General features: G+C 38.4%; 2 protein-coding genes and 1 long non-coding RNA gene across 5 annotated transcripts in view; 2 read left to right on the top strand and 1 right to left on the bottom strand.

Annotated features, from left to right (window-relative positions):
- Window positions 1–12791, top strand: part of Lpcat (lysophosphatidylcholine acyltransferase) — a 29924-nt gene extending 17133 nt beyond the window's left edge. The window contains exons 3-11 of one of the 3 annotated variants that reach the window (XM_076802427.1): window positions 6881–7095; window positions 8680–8792; window positions 9444–9598; window positions 9730–9867; window positions 10268–10393; window positions 10474–10621; window positions 10839–10937; window positions 11005–11149; window positions 11576–12791. In XM_076802427.1, coding sequence (XP_076658542.1) covers window positions 6881–7095; window positions 8680–8792; window positions 9444–9598; window positions 9730–9867; window positions 10268–10393; window positions 10474–10621; window positions 10839–10937; window positions 11005–11149; window positions 11576–11661 — 1225 coding nt within the window. In that variant the 3' untranslated portion in view covers window positions 11662–12791. Of the gene's footprint in view, window positions 1–3604; window positions 3823–6880; window positions 7096–8679; window positions 8793–9443; window positions 9599–9729; window positions 9868–10267; window positions 10394–10473; window positions 10622–10838; window positions 10938–11004; window positions 11150–11354; window positions 11469–11575 lie in introns of those variants that run through there. The other 2 variants (XM_076802426.1, XM_076802428.1) reach the window with 2 other exon arrangements.
- LOC143362085 (uncharacterized) lies at window positions 2219–3025 on the top strand. Its single transcript, XR_013083574.1, has 2 exons — window positions 2219–2533; window positions 2670–3025. It is a non-coding gene; the product is annotated as an uncharacterized LOC143362085 (long non-coding RNA).
- Window positions 12318–20429, bottom strand: LOC143362355 (RAB11-binding protein RELCH homolog). Its single transcript, XM_076802419.1, has 16 exons — window positions 20190–20429; window positions 19727–19927; window positions 19411–19569; window positions 18991–19337; window positions 18802–18915; window positions 18475–18719; window positions 18097–18407; window positions 17742–18028; window positions 17330–17657; window positions 17093–17246; window positions 16903–17026; window positions 16492–16762; window positions 16262–16397; window positions 15927–16126; window positions 15596–15857; window positions 12318–15373 (listed from the first exon to the last, which is right to left on the bottom strand). Exons 1-16 carry the CDS (start codon window positions 20239–20241, stop codon window positions 15226–15228), a joined length of 3339 nt encoding a protein of 1112 aa, XP_076658534.1. The 5' UTR covers window positions 20242–20429; the 3' UTR covers window positions 12318–15225.
- Between the last annotated feature and the right edge of the window lie 197 nt (window positions 20430–20626).

The following is a 20626-nucleotide window of genomic DNA, read 5'->3' as shown; positions in this document are numbered from 1 at the left end:
ACTGGCTGTTTGCCTAGAAGACGGGTGTCCGAGTCGCGACCGTGTGGCGAGTTTATGTTGTTGCGTCTTTACACAAACTAGTTTGTTATTCTATTTGTTGCGCCCCGTGGAAAGCAATGCAACATGCACGAGAATCCTTCAAACAGGCGTGTATGAGGTTATCATGCGTCTCAAGGACACGAAGTTCAAGAGTTTAGGGTACCAGTCTTGGTAGAAGCACCGATTGCAAATCGGCAAAGAAGCATGATGGATCAAGGGCAAGATACTTAGGGGGTGGGGGGTAAATGGGGAACAAGGTTAATAGAGGGAAAAATAGATTGGCAAGGTAGACAGAGACATAATTTCGTAGAGAGCTAGATGGATGGGGAATAAATTAGACGAAGGACAAGGTAGATTGACAACGAGGTAGACAGAGAACCAGTTAAACAGAGTGTGAGATAGGTGGAGCACAATTTAGATGGAGTGGAAGATTTTTGGAAAGCAAGATTGAGGGCAAATGGAAAAACAGAAATTAGAGACTAAGATAGATGGAGTGCAGGATACTTACTTAGGTGAGAAACAAGATAGATAGAGATCTAATTAGGCAGGGGACAAGGTAGATGGGGAACTACTTAGGCAGAGGGAAAGGTAGATAGGGTGCAAGATAGAAAGATAGAGTGCGAGATGGATTAACAACGAGGTAGAAAGAGAACCAGTTAAACAGGGTGTAAGATAGGTGGAGCACAATTTAGGTAGAATAGAAGATTTTTGGGAAGCAAGATTGAGGGCAAATGGAAGAACAGAAATTAGAGAGTAAGATAGATGGAGTGCAGGATACTTACTTAGGTGAGGAACAAGGTAGATAGAGCTCTAATTAGGCAGGGGGCAAGATAGATGGGGAACAACTTAGACACTTAGAAGGGTAGGGAGCAAGATATGTACCGAGCTAGATAGATTGAAAACGAGGTAGATGGAGAACCAGTTTGGTACAGAGTAAGATAGATGGAGAACAGCCTAGATAGAGTGCAAAATGCTAGGGAAGGAAAATAGATTGAGAGCAAAATAGACAAAGAGCAACTTAAGTAGAGAACAAGATAGATGGAGTGCATGATACTCACACTGCAAAATAGATAGAGATCCAGTTAGGTAGAGAGTAAGATAGATGGAGAACAGGCTAGATAGAGTGCAAGATGCTAGGGAAGGAAAATAGATTGAGAGCAAAATAGACAAAGAGCAACTTAAGTAGAGAACAAGATAGATGGGGTGCATGATACTCACACAGCAAGATAGATAGAGATCCAGTTAGGTACAGAGTAAGATTGATGGAAGGCAGCCTAGATAGAGTGCAAGATGCTAGGGAAGGAAAATAGATTGAGAGCAAAATAGACAAAGAGCAACTTAAGTAGAGAACAAGATAGATGGGGTGCATGATACTCACACAGCAAGATAGATAGAGATCCAGTTAGGTAGAGAGTAAGATTGATGGAAGGCAGCCTAGATAGAGTGCAAGATGCTAGGGAAGGAAAATAGGTTGAGAGCAAAATAGACAAAGAGCAACTTAAGTAGAGAACAAGATAGATGGAGTGCATGATACTCACACTGCAAAATAGATAGAGATCCAGTTAGGTAGAGAGTAAGATTGATGGAAGGCAGCCTAGATAGAGTGCAAGATGCTAGGGAAGGAAAATAGATTGAGAGCAAAATAGACAAAGAGCAACTTAAGTAGAGAACAAGATAGATGGAGTGCATGATACTCACACTGCAAAATAGATAGAGATCCAGTTAGGTAGAGAGTAAGATTGATGGAAGGCAGCCTAGATAGAGTGCAAGATGCTAGGGAAGGAAAATAGATTGAGAGCAAAATAGACAAAGAGCAACTTAAGTAGAGAACAAGATAGATGGAGTGCATGATACTCACACTGCAAAATAGATAGAGATCCAGTTAGGTAGAGAGTAAGATAGATGGAGAACAGGCTAGATAGAGTGCAAGATGCTAGGGAAGGAAAATAGATTGAGAGCAAAATAGACAAAGAGCAACTTAAGTAACGAACAAGATAGATCAAGTGCATGATACTTAGAATTAGAGAGCAAGGTGAGGTAACATCATAGATCAAAAACAAGGTATATATAGAGACAGTTAAGTAGATAGCAAGATAGATGAAGGATAACTTAGACAGAGGACAAGATAGATAAGAAACGAGATAGATTGAGAACAAAGTAGACAGAGGGCCAGTTAAGTAGAGAGCAATATAGATGGAGAACAACCTAGAACACTCGGAGAAGAAAACATGGATTGAAAAGACAAGTTGAATGAACAATTGAATGGATTGGATGGACAAAGAACAACTTAGATGGTGTGCATGTTGTCGGGAGAGCAAAATAGATTGAAACTAAGTTGCACAGAAGAGCAGTTGGACAGAGAGCAAAATAGATTGAAACTAATTGTGAGTTGCACAGAAGAACAGTTGGACAGAGAGCAAAATAGATGGAAAGAAAACTGGAGAGCGAGATTGATGCAAAGCAAGATTGATAGGAGGCAGGAAAAGAACAAAAGGTTCGGATTAACTGTCGGCCGAATAGGAATAGTTCTGTGCTCGATTACATTAACATCGTAGTCGCACTTTGTTTGCACAAGGAGAAAGTACTGTGTGCGTCTACGAGAACAAGTTTCCTAACGCATGTTTACTTAGGTGATCCTCGAACCTATTACTCTGACGAACGGAGGAGCTCCACAGAAAAGCATGCTTATCCAATATGAAGCCAATTTTGCTCGTGCTAGGTTCGCATTCGCGTTTTATAATTGGAAATCGATACGACTACTTTTGTACGTATTCGTTACTGGTAAATAACTCTAGACCGTTAATAACCAAAATCACACGTAGTTAACTGTCTCTAGTCACCGACGTGGAGCCAATTCGAAATTATAGCACGAGATTTTATTACATACTTTTCCCTTGATCGGTCACCCGATAATTAAATATTTTCTACACACCTGTTTCTAGAGCAACTAAAATCCACTTTCGAGCATTTCCTTTTAATAGCTTGCACGTACGGCAGTCAATTGCACGTAGTGGAGTTATGTTCCCGCGAGTGCTGCGTTCACGTGTGCGCAAAAACAATGGGTGTGTCGAGTACAAAACGCTTGGTACCAAGAGAATTACTTCTCGAACATTTTTTCGTTTTCTCAAAACCTACTTACGTCGTGAAAAAAAAAAGACGTTTATCGCGTACAAATCGTTTCTTATCGCCGAGGCATTTACGGTATCTTCTAATAAGCAGTGTCGAGCAGTAAGAACAAATTGGCTATTGTTATGTTAAATTCTGCCTCGGTGCAACGCAAACAAATTTTCAACTCCGAATCCTTTTTGAAATAGAGTCTCGTTCCGATACACTGGATATTAAAAATCAGATCGGGATGAATAGAAGATTCTCTGTTAACAATTTCGCGTCCTTTCGCGGCCCAATTACTTCGCGGAAGATAAAGGAATGGCGGGGAACAATCGGCGAGCAGGGCTTTCCTTTCAAATCGGAAAATGGCAGCCCATTGGTTTTGCATACACACTTGCAGACCGTGAAGAGATCGATTCTAAAACGCTTGAACGAAAAAAAAACTAAAATATAACAGAGACATACGAATCGTGATCTGCTGGATGATGCGAGCGTTGTTCATCTGCGGGGGATTCCACCATCTGAAGGTGAAAGGTCGCAAAGCGGAAACAAAGGATGCCCCCGTGTTAGCCGTGGCTCCACATTCAAGCTTCTTCGACGCGTTTCCGGTTGTGTACCTCGGCGGACCGAGCATCGTCGCCAAGGCGGAGACCGGGCGCATTCCTTTTTTCGGAAGTAGGTCTTCCATGTTTTCTGTGTCAAGATCTACCCGTCGCCTAGTTGACGCGTTCCATCTAGTCCCCGGACTTCGTTTTTTCTTTTGTTTTTACCCGTTTGTTGCTCGACCGTCGTCAACTTGTTTCACTTTTCAATGAACGTGCACCGAGCGCATCGTTCGCACTCGGGCACAATGTCGGTCGGCATACTTGAAATAAAATGCCAAAAGTCTTGGTCAAACCTTGTCGACGGATTCTCCGAAAAGACCGGTTTTGCACTCTTCATTTTAATTGGAAATTTTGAGTGTTAAAATTGGAAGGATGGACTTTTTATTGGCTGAAGGCCGGTCGTAGTTGTATTCTTCTATGTCACTTTAAAATGTCTCCAAGTAAGATTGGAGAAAAATATATATATTTCCTCGGTCAAGGAATTGATTAAATTGGAAAATTTAAAACGGACGACATTTGTGTATTTTTTATCACTCTCTACACGATTTTTCAAAGGATGAAATAAAATTCATCGTTTAATTGAGGATAATTTAATCTGCTCAAGGGACGATTCATTTTATTCGTACACGTCCATCCATATAACTTGATGAACGTTCAAATGAAAGAAAAACGAATATTACGCCGTACGATGAAAAGGGAAAATAATTTAGTGACTACGCAATGTTTAACGTATTATTCGATTCCGTTTGTGTCGAGTAACATGATGGAACGCAACACAGGCTTCGTCGCATTATTTTTTGTCAAACCTGAGACGCAGACATATGTTAAAGTATCTTTCGTTCGGGTGAAGTATTGTTCATCTCCAAAATTATGACTCGTCGAACAGATTGTGTGTTTTTTTTCTGTAATGTATATTTCCGCCTATAGCAATCTCTATCGAGTATGAACGCGCGACTCGATATCTCGAGGCTGGTCATCCAAGGCGACAGAATCGCACTAACAGGGGAACTATGTATGTGGTGAATGGGACCATCCATATTGTTACTAACAAGATCGTGGAATAATGGGAACACTTGCGCTAATTAACTGATGCCTTTTAATACCGTGGGTAATTCTCGGAGCGTCACATAGATATTGGATATAATTAATGCTTAACGACGCTATCGGACGCTTCAACAAATCTGTCTTCCTTTTTTTCTTTCTGTTCTCCTCTTTCCCGATACGACGTATCTTCCGTGGACAATTTACTAAACGAAGACGAACACACTTGAAAAAAGAATCTTGTGTCACGCGAGAGAGTCGTCTCGATCAGCATAAATCCATGAATCGATCATTTCCAAGGTACTTCCGCTTTGTGTCCCTTATTATACGCATACGCGACGTAGGAAGCGACAAAAATGAACAACTAATAATTGGCACGCAAAATACATGCAATTTCTACACAATGTTGACATCTGTTCCTTAACTTAACCCTTAGCACTCGAATGGCGACTGTAAAAATTCCTGTATCATTACACAAAATATTTTTTACATTTCAGTACTGTACGAGTAAATTGCGCCATCTTCGTATGTATAATATGAAAAAATATATATAGAAGGGAAATATTCTAGGTCGGAAGAAATGTTTCGTTTCAGAGTTAAAATGGCTTCGAGTGCAAAGGGTTAACACTAGAAAATGACGGATTCTAATATTTTTAAATTGCGAATATTGAGATTGTAAAGATGCTTCCATGAGCAATTATTTAACAAATTGATTTCTTTTGGGTATATATTATTTAAAAAATGGCTACAAACTTTGATCGATACATTCGTGTTATTTTTACAAAGTAATGTAAAATCGTCATTTTTAGTGCTCCGTAAACCTAGTGTTAATTGTGCCGAAGAAAATTCAGACGAAACACTGGAAAATGATCGCTTCGTCGGTTTTTGGGCTCGAGCGATTTGTTTAAATGTCGAAGATTATGCGCGCCGACAAACATTTTTGCGAGGCGTGCGTGTATCGTCGGCGAAGAGCTCGCGACCGCCATAAACTTTCTCAGTAAGGTGTCACGTGGTTTAGAAGTCGTTTAGAAGTTTCACTCTTGTGCAAATAAACCGGTGATATGGAGTTTTCCACTGTAGGTGGTTCTTGTGTGCGTTGTTGAGAAACACGCTCGGAAAATTGTTAACATCGCGGGAACTATACTCTTCCTCCGTTGAATGCAATACCCGCTGCACGCGGTGTCGTCAAATCGGTTGGCTGAACAATTGTTCCACTTTCATTCGAAACAATACACGAATAATACGAATTTCTCGGAAAACCAGTAAAAAACATAGTTTCCCAACGTTTCCGGACCGTTCCCTTTTTCTCAAAAAATTTTATAACGTCTCTTGTCCAGCGACACTTTCAACTTTCTCGACGAAGAGTTTATTTATTATTTATTTTATTTCACTCGACAACAATGCAACGGGGAAACGAAGGGAGCAAACAGAAAGACGCTGGACTTTTACATCCCTTAACATGTTCGCTACCAGCACGCTCCCAGATATTTTTCTAGTAAATATTATAAAATACAGAAAATATCATTTCAAACCGAGGCAAAAAGAATTGTTTTGTGAAAAATACCGAATACCTCGAGATTTATAAAAGCCGTATTTCAAACTGTACCTGTACAATAAGAAAAAGATGACGAAAATTTAATTAATTTCTCAAGGTCTCTCGATTCTCGGTTTTCCTTCATACGATTGCTAATTATTTAGACTTGCTGATATGCCTCGCGGTTCGCCTCTATTTTCAAATTCCATAAAGTAAGCAATAATAGACGAAAGTATGTCCCACTTGAAATAGCCTGGCCACGTGTAATAACTTAGTTTCGTTGTAGTCGGTGCGCAGACGTCACTCCCGAACGTTTAATAAAATATCACAACTGCGAAGGCTGTCACCGAGCTAAGCGCTGGTATAGGACGTGTTAAAAAGTTTGTTCGTTGGGAAAGTATGTAAAATAAAACGCGGGGGGGAAAGGTATCGTTGTTAGACTCGAACCGTGTCACCGAGCGTCGAGGAGTGAAACGAATCTTCGTGGAAAACTGCTAGCGAGAAGGGTTGATCGAGAGGAGGCCGTTAACCAAAACCCGATTGAAACCTGCAGCAAAATAGTACCATGGCTGTGCTTCATGGGTCGGCTGACGTACCAGGCAGGAGGGATGAGAATCATAGTGCGCGGAAGACAGGCCAGCAGATCCGAGGCGCCGATCCTCGTGGTCGCACCCCATTCAACCTTCATGGACGGCGGGATCGTCTACATAACCGGCTTCCCTTCCATCATCGTAAGACGAGAATCAGGCCTGAATCCGTTTATCGGAAGTATGTGATAAGTTATATTCAAAGATTCCGTAACTCACCCGTCCGACTAACCGAGCCAACCATAACCGCGGCGCAGCTCTTTCGCCGAAATTCCTCCACCGTCCCGGTCATACTCTTCAAGGTTCGATAATGCAAAACCGAACAGATCCAGGCACAAGGCTGTCCCATTATTCTACGATGCACCGAAACAAGGCGATCTCGGGAAACTCTTTTCGAGGGATGGTAGCGGTACTCTTAGCGAAGAGCACTCTCAGCGGAGAGTATGGCTCTTCGAGTTATAAAATAAGCGAAATGTTACAGAAATTCGTATTCTGTTCACCACGATGTACGAGAATACAGTGGCACCCACCAATATTCGGACGCTCTTAAAAATCGCATAACTTTGTCAATATTGGACTGTACTGCTTGAATTTCTTTTGGCAAGTTGGAACAATTGGTTCGCTACGTAACGGGAAAAAATGTTTGATCAAAATTGCAGAGAAAGTACTGAAAGTTGTATTTTTCAACTTTTTTAGGCGCGATTGTATCAAAAATTGAAAGAGTACGTACATCTGTATCAATTATACATGTACAAACGTTTAACGATGAAAACTTAAGGACGAAAGTCGCAGAAGTTATGTGATAGTAGCTCGTTGCAACGTTGGCCGATTTTGATGAAATTCTCAGAATACGGAGAACAGATCATACAGATCATACAGATCCACAAGTCGTACTTTCTAAATTTTCAATATAAGTCGGCATAAAAAAGTTGCAAAATACAACAGTTAGTATTTTCTCTGCACTTTCGACCAATTGCAATTTTTGTAAAAAATTTTGTTCACTTTATGTACCAAACGAATTGTGCTAATTTCTGAAAAAAATCCAAGTCGTATGGTTCGATGTCAACAAAGTTATACGATTGTTAAAAGCGTCCGAACATTAGTGGGAGTCACTGTATACCGACGAACTTGGAACAGGAAAATTTTATTGGAGACGATCGCTGGTTTTGTTGTCAGCTGATCGATAAATTGATCAGTATTGAGATATCGTAAAAAAATCGTCGAGTAATTTCGTAAACGTGTATCGCGGTGGTCATTACACTAGATTGCCAACAGATTGGTGGTATTGTTTGATAATGAGGGTGACCAGTAGACGGCGGATTTTATGCATTTATGACAAACATGAGTAGGTGTAATTCAAACCAGTAAAAAGATTAAAAGAGTTTAACAATGTCGACACACTATCTTTAACATATAAAAATTATTAATGAGCAAAATAAATTTTCACATAGCTCCTATAGATTGCAATTGTCGTATAAAAATTTCATTTTGCATGAAGATCCGCAGTCTAGTGATCGGTTATCTATCTTCACAATTCTATTAAAAACCAATATATATTTTTAAAAAATGATTTAAGCAATAAAATCGTAAATGAGTCAAACTGACTCGCTCCGACAATCTAGTGTTAAGAAATGCAACGCTCACTATACCGCAATTATTGTATCATCGCGTTGGGTATACTTGTCGATAGGTATCGCGTGAAATAGCGTTGAAACTGGTTGTTTGAATGTACTCATTCATTAATTTTTTGTGTAATCACTCGCAGAACTTATCAACTACACGCAGCCGGTCTACGTGTGGAGGGAAGATCCAAATTCGCGGCAGAATACGATCAAGGAGATCATCGAGAGGGCTACTTCGAAAGAGGATTGGCCACAGGTACCCTTAACAGCGAAACAATGCAGTATCTTCGTGAAAGCTAACTATAAATGCGACATTAATCGCTTCTCAGTCAACTTTGTATTAATCTGAATCACTTGTCTTCTTTTTCGAGTTCTTTGCATTCACAATAAGATGAACATATTCATATCTTGGTGCATATTCGCGCTATTTTAAATTTCATACGCATCTTGGATGAATCCATTTTACGACGATGGTGTAAAATTCCTCCGCTATTAAATTAACTTGTGCAATGAATAAAACACGCGGTGCTAAAGTGCTAAACTATTTCTGAGAAGCGTATGAAAGTTAAAGGGCTTTAACTATGAAAGTTAAAGTGCCACGTCAATTTTTCTTACCTGAAAAATCAATTTTCACTACAGTTTATTAAGTGAACCAAATTTGATTAGCTCCTACGAGCCGTGAGAATGCTACAAAAATTATTTTCACGATAAACTTTGTCGTTCCTGTTCTTGTATTATTAAACAACACACTGTGTTTGAATTTTATGCGACTTTTATGAGCATTGGTGTGGCAGTCAACGTGTTGATACCGCAGCATTGCTACCAATAGACGTAGAAATTCAACTGTGTATGTAAACAGCTGTCTCGTTAATTCACCAAATGAAGATGATTAAACTGTTGGTTACAGGTCATGATTTTCCCCGAAGGAACCTGTACAAATCGATCGTGCCTAATTACGTTTAAGTCGGGTGCATTTTATCCCGGTGTCCCGGTGCAACCTGTGTGCATCAGGTATCCCAATAAGCTGGACACCGTCACGTGGACTTGGGAGGGTCCCGGAGCGTAAGCATCACCTAGACGAATACTTTTCAGTTAGCTATAACGGAATTTTCGGTCGGCTTAGAACCGTAAAGCAGAGTTTTCGCGAAGTCAAGCGATTTCCGCGATGAATAATCAGAAAATTCTGATCGCAGACTGAAATTACTCTGGCTGACACTGACCCAGCTGAACAGCAGCTGCGAAATCGAGTTTCTCCCCGTTTACAAGCCGAGCGAGGCAGAGAAAACGGATCCTAAGCTCTACGCAAACAACGTGCGACGCCTGATGGCAGAGTAAGTCTATCTTGTTAATAAATCGCTAGATTAATTCTCGAAACTGCACTGCTTTTAGCTTTCTGCACGCGAACGACTCGAATTTGGAATAATGCTCTCTCGGTGGCCGTATCTTCCTAAAAACGTAACAGCACATAAATCTGAAACCACAAAAATAAAAAAAAGTCAACTGACATTTAGTAGTCTACTCGAGTGATTTATGTTCGCGCAAGACCACTCGATCTCTATTTTTCGTTCAATTTTTCCTGGATTCTTCACGATTCGATTTCGATGATCGCATTGGCTAACGCAGAGATTTATGTTCGTGTGAAACAATTACCAGTTGATCTTATTTTTCATTCAGCAATCGAGCAAGAAATTGTATTCCTAATATTCGGTCCTAATTTGTATTTATTTTCAGGGCTCTACAGATCCCCGTATCGGACTATACGTACGACGACTGTAGAATCATCAGCAAAGCGCATCAGCTGCATATGCCTCACGCATCCATCTTGGTCGAGGCCCATAAGCTTCGCAACAAACTCGGGTATGCTTGTGAAAATAGCTCCCCGGAAAAAATGGTTTTCCTTTTTCGTTTTGCAAACGATATCATCGTTGTTCGTTTAGGCTGGTGGTGGCGAAGACGGAGCAAGAGATAGTTCAGAAGAAAACGCAGAGACTCAGCGAGGAAGTTAGTTTCCACGAGTTCGTACAACTTTTAAGAATCGACGAGAAAGAGCCAGCTGCTCAACAACTCTTTCGAATACACGACAAAGTATGTTCCGTGACGTGTCAATTGTACTTCGATTTTTATCACTAATCAATGTCAATTTTAGCACTGAACCGGTTATTCGTGTTGAAGGTTTCACTTAGGTTTCGATCGAAAGCAAAGTTCGCGGAGAATAATCGAGGATTGACTTTCTTTAAAATCTGTTGCTTGACTGTGGTATGAAATGGTTACTTCCAGAATTGTAAACCGATCATTGTTGCAGAACGGAACGGGTAAAATAGACTTCGAGGAGTACATATTCACGGTGTTAGCCACGTCGAACGCGAACACTGAATTGGACAAGGTCGAGACAGCGTTTGAAGTAAGCGCAACACGTACAGTTTTATAGTATCGTTGATAATCTTTACTACTTCTCACGTAATTAACAGGTGTGCGGCACGAAATCGTTATCGTGCATCGGTAAAATGGAGCTGAGGAAAGCCTTGAAAATGTCGTTGAACGTACCGGCAGAGGAGTCCGACAAAATTTTCGAGCACGCGAAAATTGATTTTCCGGACACAACGGTGAATTTCGGTAGGTTGCCCTGACATTGCTCGAGACGACACGGTGTCGTGCTACTGACCAATTCACCAAAAATTACTCAATTATCTATCATGCTCTGTATTTTTGTCGAAAAAAGAATTTAGTTACTGGAACACGTTCAGTAATGAAAATAGTCGGTAACCAGAAACCTTCATACGTTCCTCAGGGTGGAAATTCAGTCATCTTCTTTTTCTAGATACTGTAAAAACATCAGATTTCTTTCTGTGAGTGTTGCAGGATGTATTTCTTTAAAATGCGACGCTGTAAATGAAACGTAATCTGTTGAATTGAAGTCTGAAGCAAAAATGGGTGAAGTATTGTTCTAGAATGTTCTATCTATTTCTCTGAGAAACGTATGAGGGTTGAGAAAAACTATGTGTCGAGTGATTGACTGTTTCTTTCTTTCCCTTTCATTAGAATTCGTGTTGGCTGCGCTCTCGGAACGCGCGGAGTACACCCATATATTCGCGGTGACCACCGAAACAAGAAAAAAGAGTATTTGAGAATATTTCATCAACTCGTTCCACACTCATCGAAGAAGCAAGACGCGTGCCGTTTGTAGCAGACCGCTTCTCAATCAGATTTGCGCCAGTCCTGTCTAACTTTGTTCTATTTTCCTCGATGCTGCTACTCTCTCAACGATTAGATAGCCATTTTCTGTTAGTCATCGTTGATGAAACGAAAGGAGATTGTCTTCGTGAGGATTAAGCGAAACACGGAACGAGAAGATCGCATAGGAGACATTACAGACTCTGTTCATCCTTTGAGTCGACTGTCGAGGCCACCCTAATTCAAATTTATGATAATCATGTTTTTTATTTTTGATGTACTTGAAAATCTCTTTGGTTTTATCCGTAGAAGCTACACAAATGTTTTCTTTTCATTTTTTTTTTTTACGTAGAACGATTCTATAGACTCTCCCGAATTTTGTAATATTATAAATATTCAAAAGTGTTCAAACGAAGTTTCAAGAGAGCCAGACCAGAGCGAGAAAGCTTTAGATATTGTCTAAACATGTTCGAATGTTTATGATGACGTGAAACATACATGTATATCATTATACTTGAGAAAGTCTACAGAAACATTCATGGTAGCTTTTATGGTGAAAGCAGAACAAGTTCTCAAAGTTGAAAGTTTGACTTTTTTCAGGATGAGTATACAACGATTTTGATTATTGCTACGGTAAAGAAGTATTAAGATTTTTTGAACAGTATTATTTAACGTGTATTGATTTTCTGAAGATTTCGATGAACTTGTATTATTTGATTATATTTCCAATGCAGGAAAATGAAAAATGAGCATGTTTATGTTGTTGCGATGGCGAAGCTCGCTTCGAGAGTCCACTTGAGGGTTAAACGAACAGCACTGCTGCGTAGCGCAGCTGTAATTTCGTTACTTTATAAAAGAGCTTCTTTTGTACAAATGAAGTCGAATTCCAAAGGAGACCGCGAGGTTCGGGCCGAACCTCTTACTCGAGAAAGTAAGAGGATGTATAAATACTACTGTTCTCTTTTTGTTCTACCCGTAAATAAGCGTTTTAATTTATTGACAAGTTTTGTATTACGCCATTGTGTTTCACGAGATTTTCGGGTAGGATAAGTATGTACAAGTATGGGCACGGAATCCGTAAAAACGATAAATAACGGCTGCTTTATATCGCGGACCATACACATAGCGACACATATATATGTATCTACACGTTCACACAGAGTAAAATAAGACGTAGCATAACTTTCTCTTGCGTTTCATACTTTTACATACTTTCCATCTAGTGCACACACGTGGTCGTCTAGAATAGACTTTATTTCTCGTTAACGCTCGCCTAATATTTATTGTAAAACATTCGACATCCCTTCAGAGTTTCACTCGCATTTGAAGTCATGTAAATAGTATTACACCGAAGGTTTCTTAGACATATAAGCATACAAACTCCTCCGTGTTGGACTTAATATTCACGGCGGACGTGTTGTCTGTACGAAAGGATTAGGTTTAGAGTTATTTTAGATTGCTCAGGGTTCAGAAGAATTTCAAGGCTATTGAGAATTTCGCGCGTTATTAGTAGTACCGATTAAGCCACGATCACAAACTTCTCTAAGTTCAGCAATGTGTCCAGAGCTCTTACCGTACCAATGCGAAACCGTGGATCCGAAATGCTCGAGTACAATTTTTTTTTAATCAATTAATCAAATGGAAAAATTCTGTTTCAATTCGGATCGATCCCTCGTCTTATTTGCGAGAAAAAGAAATTCTTTTAAAATTTCTTTAGTTTGCATGGAAAACAATATTTTATTTGGACTCGAAAGAATGGAATGGTACTGATATTTATTAAATTCTCTTGTAAGCTGAATTATAAGTTTCAATAAAGAATTAAGCCTAAGGGATGCGAAAATAAGTATACATGGTATACGTAAAAATTCGTAGGAAACTAATTTCTCGAGATTTCCGTTAGTATGGTCCAAAAATTGGATTTTCGTTTCTCTTTTAGTAAGAGCCTCAGTTCAAGGTAATTCAAACATGTTGAGGGCTTGGACATGCATTTAGAATAAATATAATATAAAATTTATTCTTTGCACGATAATGAAACATGCTACAGTATTTAATATTTAATAAACATAAATACATATACATGTGTACAATATATGTACATGTATACGTATGTAAAATAATAATTATTTATTGGTCATGAAATACGATAAACTATTAATCATTGTATATACGCATATATTAGATACATATATACATGTATTGTATATCAATATATATGTATATACGGGATATATGATTGTATATATATATAGATACAATAAAATATTCTTACAAGATATGAACTATTCTAAAGAAATTTGATTTTTTCTTTTCATTAGTTTGCAGCGAAAGTGTCGGTACTGATTTACTGTTAGTTTGATTTAAGTACAAACACATGACATAGAAATAAATAAATAAATTGTAAATTTTTCTGATGTGGTACTATAAACAATTCAACATTTTTAAAAGCAGAAGTGGTCTGAATTTATTTAAAATACCGTTAGACTTACTCCTTGATAATTTTTTTGTAGGAAGAATTGAAAAGTAGCTAGAAATAAAAATTGACCGATGCTTCTGTTTTTTAACAATACTTTTGTAAAGTTCAAAACCATCAGGATATTTTAGCTAGTATGTAGTAAAATAAAGGAGACATTAAACTTGAAAAGCACAAGAATAAGTCGAGAGGAAAACGAAATTGTTATCGCCCCACAATATCACATAACATCGAATATACAATAAAAAATGAAGGCTTTTCTAATCCGAAAATCGCATAGTATACAAAAATGGAGCTGTCTTTTAAGATTTTAATACTTGGTTATTACAACCGAGTCATTAAACGATTAATATTACCTATAATATATTCCTGTGATTTACAATGTAGTAAATATTAATTACTCAACTCTTGAAACCTGAATTTTAAGAGTCAAATTATGGCAGGATATTATTTTCAATTTGTTTCTTCAGATCACTGTTATATAGTACACAAAATATCTACAGTATAGCAATTTGTGAGATTCCCTTTTAATAAATATATTGTAATTTATATAATATAAACTAACAAACTATGTTTCAGTTAATGCAATTTAATGCAATGTTTTAAAATAACTGAGTATGCAATGTGTTGCAATTATATTAGTATTTACTGTTACGTTTACATATGCACATGAGTATGGAAAGTAATCTATTATTTATTGACTGTTATCTGTAAACTCTAGTTCGGAACGCAATGAAATTTTCGTTTTTCTTAAGATTGTTGAAGTAGTATGTATTTTCAAAGGCACATCATTCTGTCGTGATGTTCGTTACTAATTCTTTCATAGATTTTATTATCAAACTTATATCCTGATTGTAATCGATAATGCTTAGACGGTATTGTGTTCTATTCCGTACAAGTTTTGTGCATTACGTTGTGTTGTAAAATACATAAGTACAAATATATCGTCAGATCCCCATGAGTACTCGGAAAACAATTCAACTAAAGATCTCATAAATAACAAGACATAGAAATCTATGGACTTAACTAAGAAAGAAATGAGTTAGTCTTACTTTTTTCGCAAAATACTTGACATACTCGACGAGCTACTTTTTTGCTGGAAAATTTTGCTCACTTTCTGTCGCATGTCCTCCACACCTTGTCCCACGTTCGCAGTAGCCATCGACAACAAGAGGCCAGAGTTCATCGATAGCGAACTGTCGAACACCAGAAAACAACGTTCATGTAATTATTCGCCAAGTAAAATATTACATACTACTAGAATACGGATGTTATAACTTCAAAATTAGCAAACTATGTGAATTTATACCAGCGTACAATGTACAACATTTAAAATCTGTGCCATCAATTATGATACTGGCTGTATTTATTTATGGGAACATCCGTATTCTACTCGTTAACGACCAACGCGTACAAACCTCTTCATGGGTTTCGAGAGATCTTGTCGAGATTCTATTTCCCTGAGGAGGGACTTGACCGCATCTTCCTGCTGAGGTAAATGATGGGCCACTAATTGTTCCAGACACTTTAAGCCGGGCAGCAACACGTTGGAAACGCATTGGTAGCTGAGCGGACAGTAAACCAGAACAGAAAATGCTTCAACCAAAGCATTAATGAGATCGAATTTACGACCCTGTTGCAACGTGAACGAGGCTATCGTAGTTAATTGGGTAGCTATCACTGCAAGGAAGATTACCATTAGTTTTAATAGGAACGCTTTTGGAAACATTAGAGTCGAAGAGTTCTTACCATCCTCAATGTAATTTTGAGGGCAATTCGGAGCGATAAGTGCTAAAGTGGAAACTAACGGAAGCGCTAAAGCTGGAGGAACACCTTGAGGGTCCTTGGCGATGTTTTCCAACGTTAGGCGTGCTTTATCCCTCATTTCTCTTACTTTGCATTCCGTTATCAATCGGCCGAGCGAGGGAATCGCCGCGCATCGAACAGTCCTAAAACCAAATAATCCCGATAACAACGCTAATTACGTCGCTTTCAATTAATACTGCGATTCTAATAATTGGACTTTTCAATTGGAAACAGAAAATAACTATACGAGTAGAAAAATATTTACAAATATGTCTTACATATCAGGATCACTAACGAGTGTTACAATTGCTGGAACTACCTTAGCGCTTGCTAACCGATCGGAAACATGAGCTATCACACAACCAAATATCGTCGCGGTTGCACATCGTACAACAGGTCTTTGGTGCACTACCCCTATAAAAAAGGGGGATGGAAGGTGTAACTGAATCGCTAAAGTGCCGCTAAGAATGCAACAAAATCGCTAGTCATAATGATCAGTGGAACTAACCATCCCATAAACCGCTAAGGACATATTCTTGCATATGTTCATCAGCGCACAACATAATTACTGCGATTTGTAAGCAAGTAATGCTGATACCGCTCATGGACAAAGCAACAAGGAATTCTTTCAACGATTTAGCAACCTCTGTACCATTCAAGGTGGACAATAGAATTAAATACGTAGGCATTATCGTCAAATTCATGTTTTTCTTCTCTGTCGACAACACTGTCAATTGTTGCTCGAGTTCGGACACGTCGGACGCAAATATCGGCTGAATCTAAATATTAACAGACAACGTTTATTATAGAAGCACAGTTTCTATCACACTGTCCAATAAATTGAAACTTTTCTTTCGCGTTTCGACGATCAAAATTCATGTTGAACAGTGTTATCGAGTACTTAAAATATTGAAATTACCCGTGTTTGCGTGATGTATCGTCCAAAACCCAAACATAGTGAGCGAATGTATGTCAGAAGAGTGTGTAAAATGGTTTCGTGTGTGATTTCTATGGATTTTACCATTTCTAAAATTTCCATTATTCTAAAACACAGTAAGTATTAACATACGCGAAATGTCCATAAAACGTCTTACCATTAAAAAGCGTACAATTTATTTGTGAACCACTCTAATTCCGGCCACGTATCATTTTCCCACGTATTTGCAAAGAATGTGTTCAAAAGTGTTCCGACATCTAAATCTCCCTCGTAAAACACTTTCGGGTTCACGATATCGGTCTGACACAGGTACAGAAACACGTCGGCTACGAAATAAAATAAAAAAATAAATTGACAATTATTTCAGCTTGAAATTTAAACGATTTATGTTGGTATATATTATATTTACACAATTCAGACGATGTTCCAGGTTCTATGCTTGATCTAACTGCATCCGTATCGGCTACACATATGACCATATGTGGTAATAAATACTGTAAAACGTTAATCGACGAGACCGTCCTTCCCTCGTTTATGTGATCCTTGTTAGGTGAATGTTGATATTGTCCAGATTTCAACTGAGTTTTCACTTTTGATATTATTCGTGGTAACAAATGTGTTTGTAATCTTCTTAGAGAGAGCGCCCATTGAGCTAGAATCGGTAGAAGTAAAGAGGAAGCGACTTCTACAACGATCGGTGATGAATCGTTTAGCGCGGTTAACGCTAACTCTTCGCACTAAAAAAAAAAATAATTGTAAAAGATGTAAAACATGTTTACGATGCACAGATTATCTTAGAATTGTCATGTGCGATATGTTACCTGAAAATACTTGTCGGGATCATCCATTAAAGCTATGAGTAACGCAAGACTCTTCACAACGCACGCTCTGACCATAGGATCCTTGTCATCGAGTAACATTTGTTGCAACATAGAAAGCATCAAAGAGTTCCTGATGCCGACAGACATGTATGGAGCCAATGCGCAACAACACTCCACAGCTAGTAACCTTTTTTCAGGATATTTATACTGACTCTGTTCCCAACAAATGGTTAAGATTTCTTCTCCCTCCATTGGGTCATTCTCAAGCTTCGCCATTGCGACTAAACCTAACGGTACAACAAATAGTAAGCTCAGTATATCACAGAGAACAATATAATTGGTTCTACATGCTAACCAGCTAGTATCAATTGTCTTTCGTCTTCTTGTGGCCTCTTCTTAAGATTAAACAATAGCTGCAAAAATTTCTCTCTTTCTGCGGATTCAGCGTGCAGCCGGATCACGCTTAATATCAACGGTATTACTTCTTCGCGTTTATTGAGTATGACGTTGGGTACAATACGAGGTAAAGTTTCTGCCAAAATGTGAACAAGATTATCTCGTGTCACTCCGTTTCTAAAGGGTTCTTCGGCTGTAGAAACAATGGAACTTGGAATATTTACTAAACAGTGTGTTATCACCTCCATCTTGAATTTCAACGGTAAATGTCTAAAAATAATACATTTCAAGTTACCTTCAGTAGAGAATCAATTTTATCGAGAGTGCAAATGAATACCTAGATGGAGGATTTGGAAGGATAGACGATCCTTCAGTGACGTCTACTCTTGGTAGCTGAATTCTCGTCCACTCCTTGTCCCCAGGATCAGTCTCGCCGAGGCTGACAACCACGGACACACTGTCATCTTCTTCTGGTTCGTGTGTTGCTGTCGATGTATCTCGAGGTGGTGTTTCAAGAAGCTCGAACTTATCCGGAGTTGTAGAACTGGAGTTCAACGTTTGTATCGTTCCGCTACTACCTTGCTACAGAGAAAACAAGTCAGCTACAGAAACTGAGAAAGCAAACTATACTTTGGAAACGTTTTCCTATATGTGTAACCGGTACCTTGTTCGGATTCTGTGATAAACTTTCATTTGTTGTTGCAATAATTTGTTGCAAGTCCACCTTCTCTTGCTCCAACATTGCAGTTTGTTGTTTGAGTTCTTCCAATTCTTTTACCTGCAAATAATACGGTGTTTTAAACTGTGTTTAACCCTTTCAACCAATGGCAGACGTAAAATTGTTTTAACATGCCAATTGCTTAAATTCATCCTTTTCTGCTTCTAATTCAACATCATTGAAGTCTGTTTGCACACCAATAATCGCCGAAGGTGCTTTCTCGTAGCCATTAGCTCGCATGTATTCTCTGTAGATTTGTAATAATTCCGCAGGTTTTGGGATATTCAATCCCACGTCCTGCCAATCTTCGAAATCTTGATTCTCGTTTTCATCACTGAACGTGATGGAAGTCAATTTGTATGATCGTGCTAATAAATATTCGTTAACGAGGAAATTTAAAGCTCTCTGTTCGTGAGGCTTTATAGGTGGTTCATTGGCTAAGTGTTTGTCAGAACATTTATCTGGTGTAGGTACATCTGACTCTAAAACATTGAGATGTCAGTTAAAATACAATTTTAATACATAATATTTAGAGAATAATAAAACGAAAATAACCTGTTACTACAGTGAGATTCGTACGAAGAGCAGAGATACATTCTCTGGCTTTTCTAAGTTCAAATTCCAAAATTGCTACTTTCTCGTCAACACCTGCACCATCTTCTGAATATCTTGTCATATCAAGTGAATCTAAAGTAGCCTGGCTGGATGACCTAGCTGGATAAATTGAAGCAGAAATATTATACTTTGACTGTTACACTTTCAGTACTTTTTCAAAATTTATATCAATATAAATAATACAATTAATATAATTAATATTACAATTCTTTTGAGATTATTATTTAAAAGCTTAATACAGTTGAGTCACACATACGCATAGAAGGGAATGGTTCCGGCTTGATGTTTTGGCCTTCGAAATTGCTTGGATTTGAGAAGAATTCTTGCAAAACAAGCAATTCTTTCCCTGCTTCGCGCAATTCCACGTGCAGCTCCAAGGCCGTTAATAGAAATTTGTCGTTTAAAAGCTTCGTGGCGATTTCTTCGTAAGTTATACATGTTTTCGAGGCTGGGTATCCTAAAGCAATAAAACAAACATTACTAATTTCTCCGAGGAATCAGACTGTCGCTAATTATTACACGATAATTTGTACATGCTCCAACTACCGATGACGTGTATACATTCTAGTAGCAAGTATCAACGACAAGTAATGGATTCGTTACAGGGATTTCTCATTTCGAGCCGTTTTACAGACGGTACAGCATTGAAATATTAATTCTCACGGTAGAAAATGTAAGCCGTTTTAATGACTAAACCGCAAGTATTAAAAAATGATTACCTTTACTGTCTGTTGACAGAGGATCCCTAACCTCTTGCACTGCATCGACCATAACTTTCACTCTGTTCAAACGTTAACTGAGAATGACATGTCCATCTAAGCTGATGAATAAAATAGCAACCCACTCGAGCGCATGCCACGCTTTCATTAATTTAATTAAGTATATTAATAGAAATTACTTGGCTCTAAGCGACACAGCACATCGTTTACGATGACAACAAAGCCATGTTTTACACTCTGCGATGGCAGCGACTAAATAGGCACATTAGCGCCCATCGGGGTTAGAAATAATCATCACTGATTGGTTATAACAAAATTCATACACGATCAGAGTTCGGCGGCATTTAATCGATTGAAGTATTTAATTTTATTAAAAAATTCACGTTTATGATTCAAACGTGAAACCTTGAAAAATCGCGATCAATACTAAATATTAA

The sequence above is a fragment of the Halictus rubicundus genome, chromosome 16 (assembly GCF_050948215.1).
Source record: "Halictus rubicundus isolate RS-2024b chromosome 16, iyHalRubi1_principal, whole genome shotgun sequence".
Lineage (NCBI taxonomy): Eukaryota > Metazoa > Arthropoda > Insecta > Hymenoptera > Halictidae > Halictus > Halictus rubicundus.
This window is presented reverse-complemented; position numbering and strand designations above follow the sequence as displayed.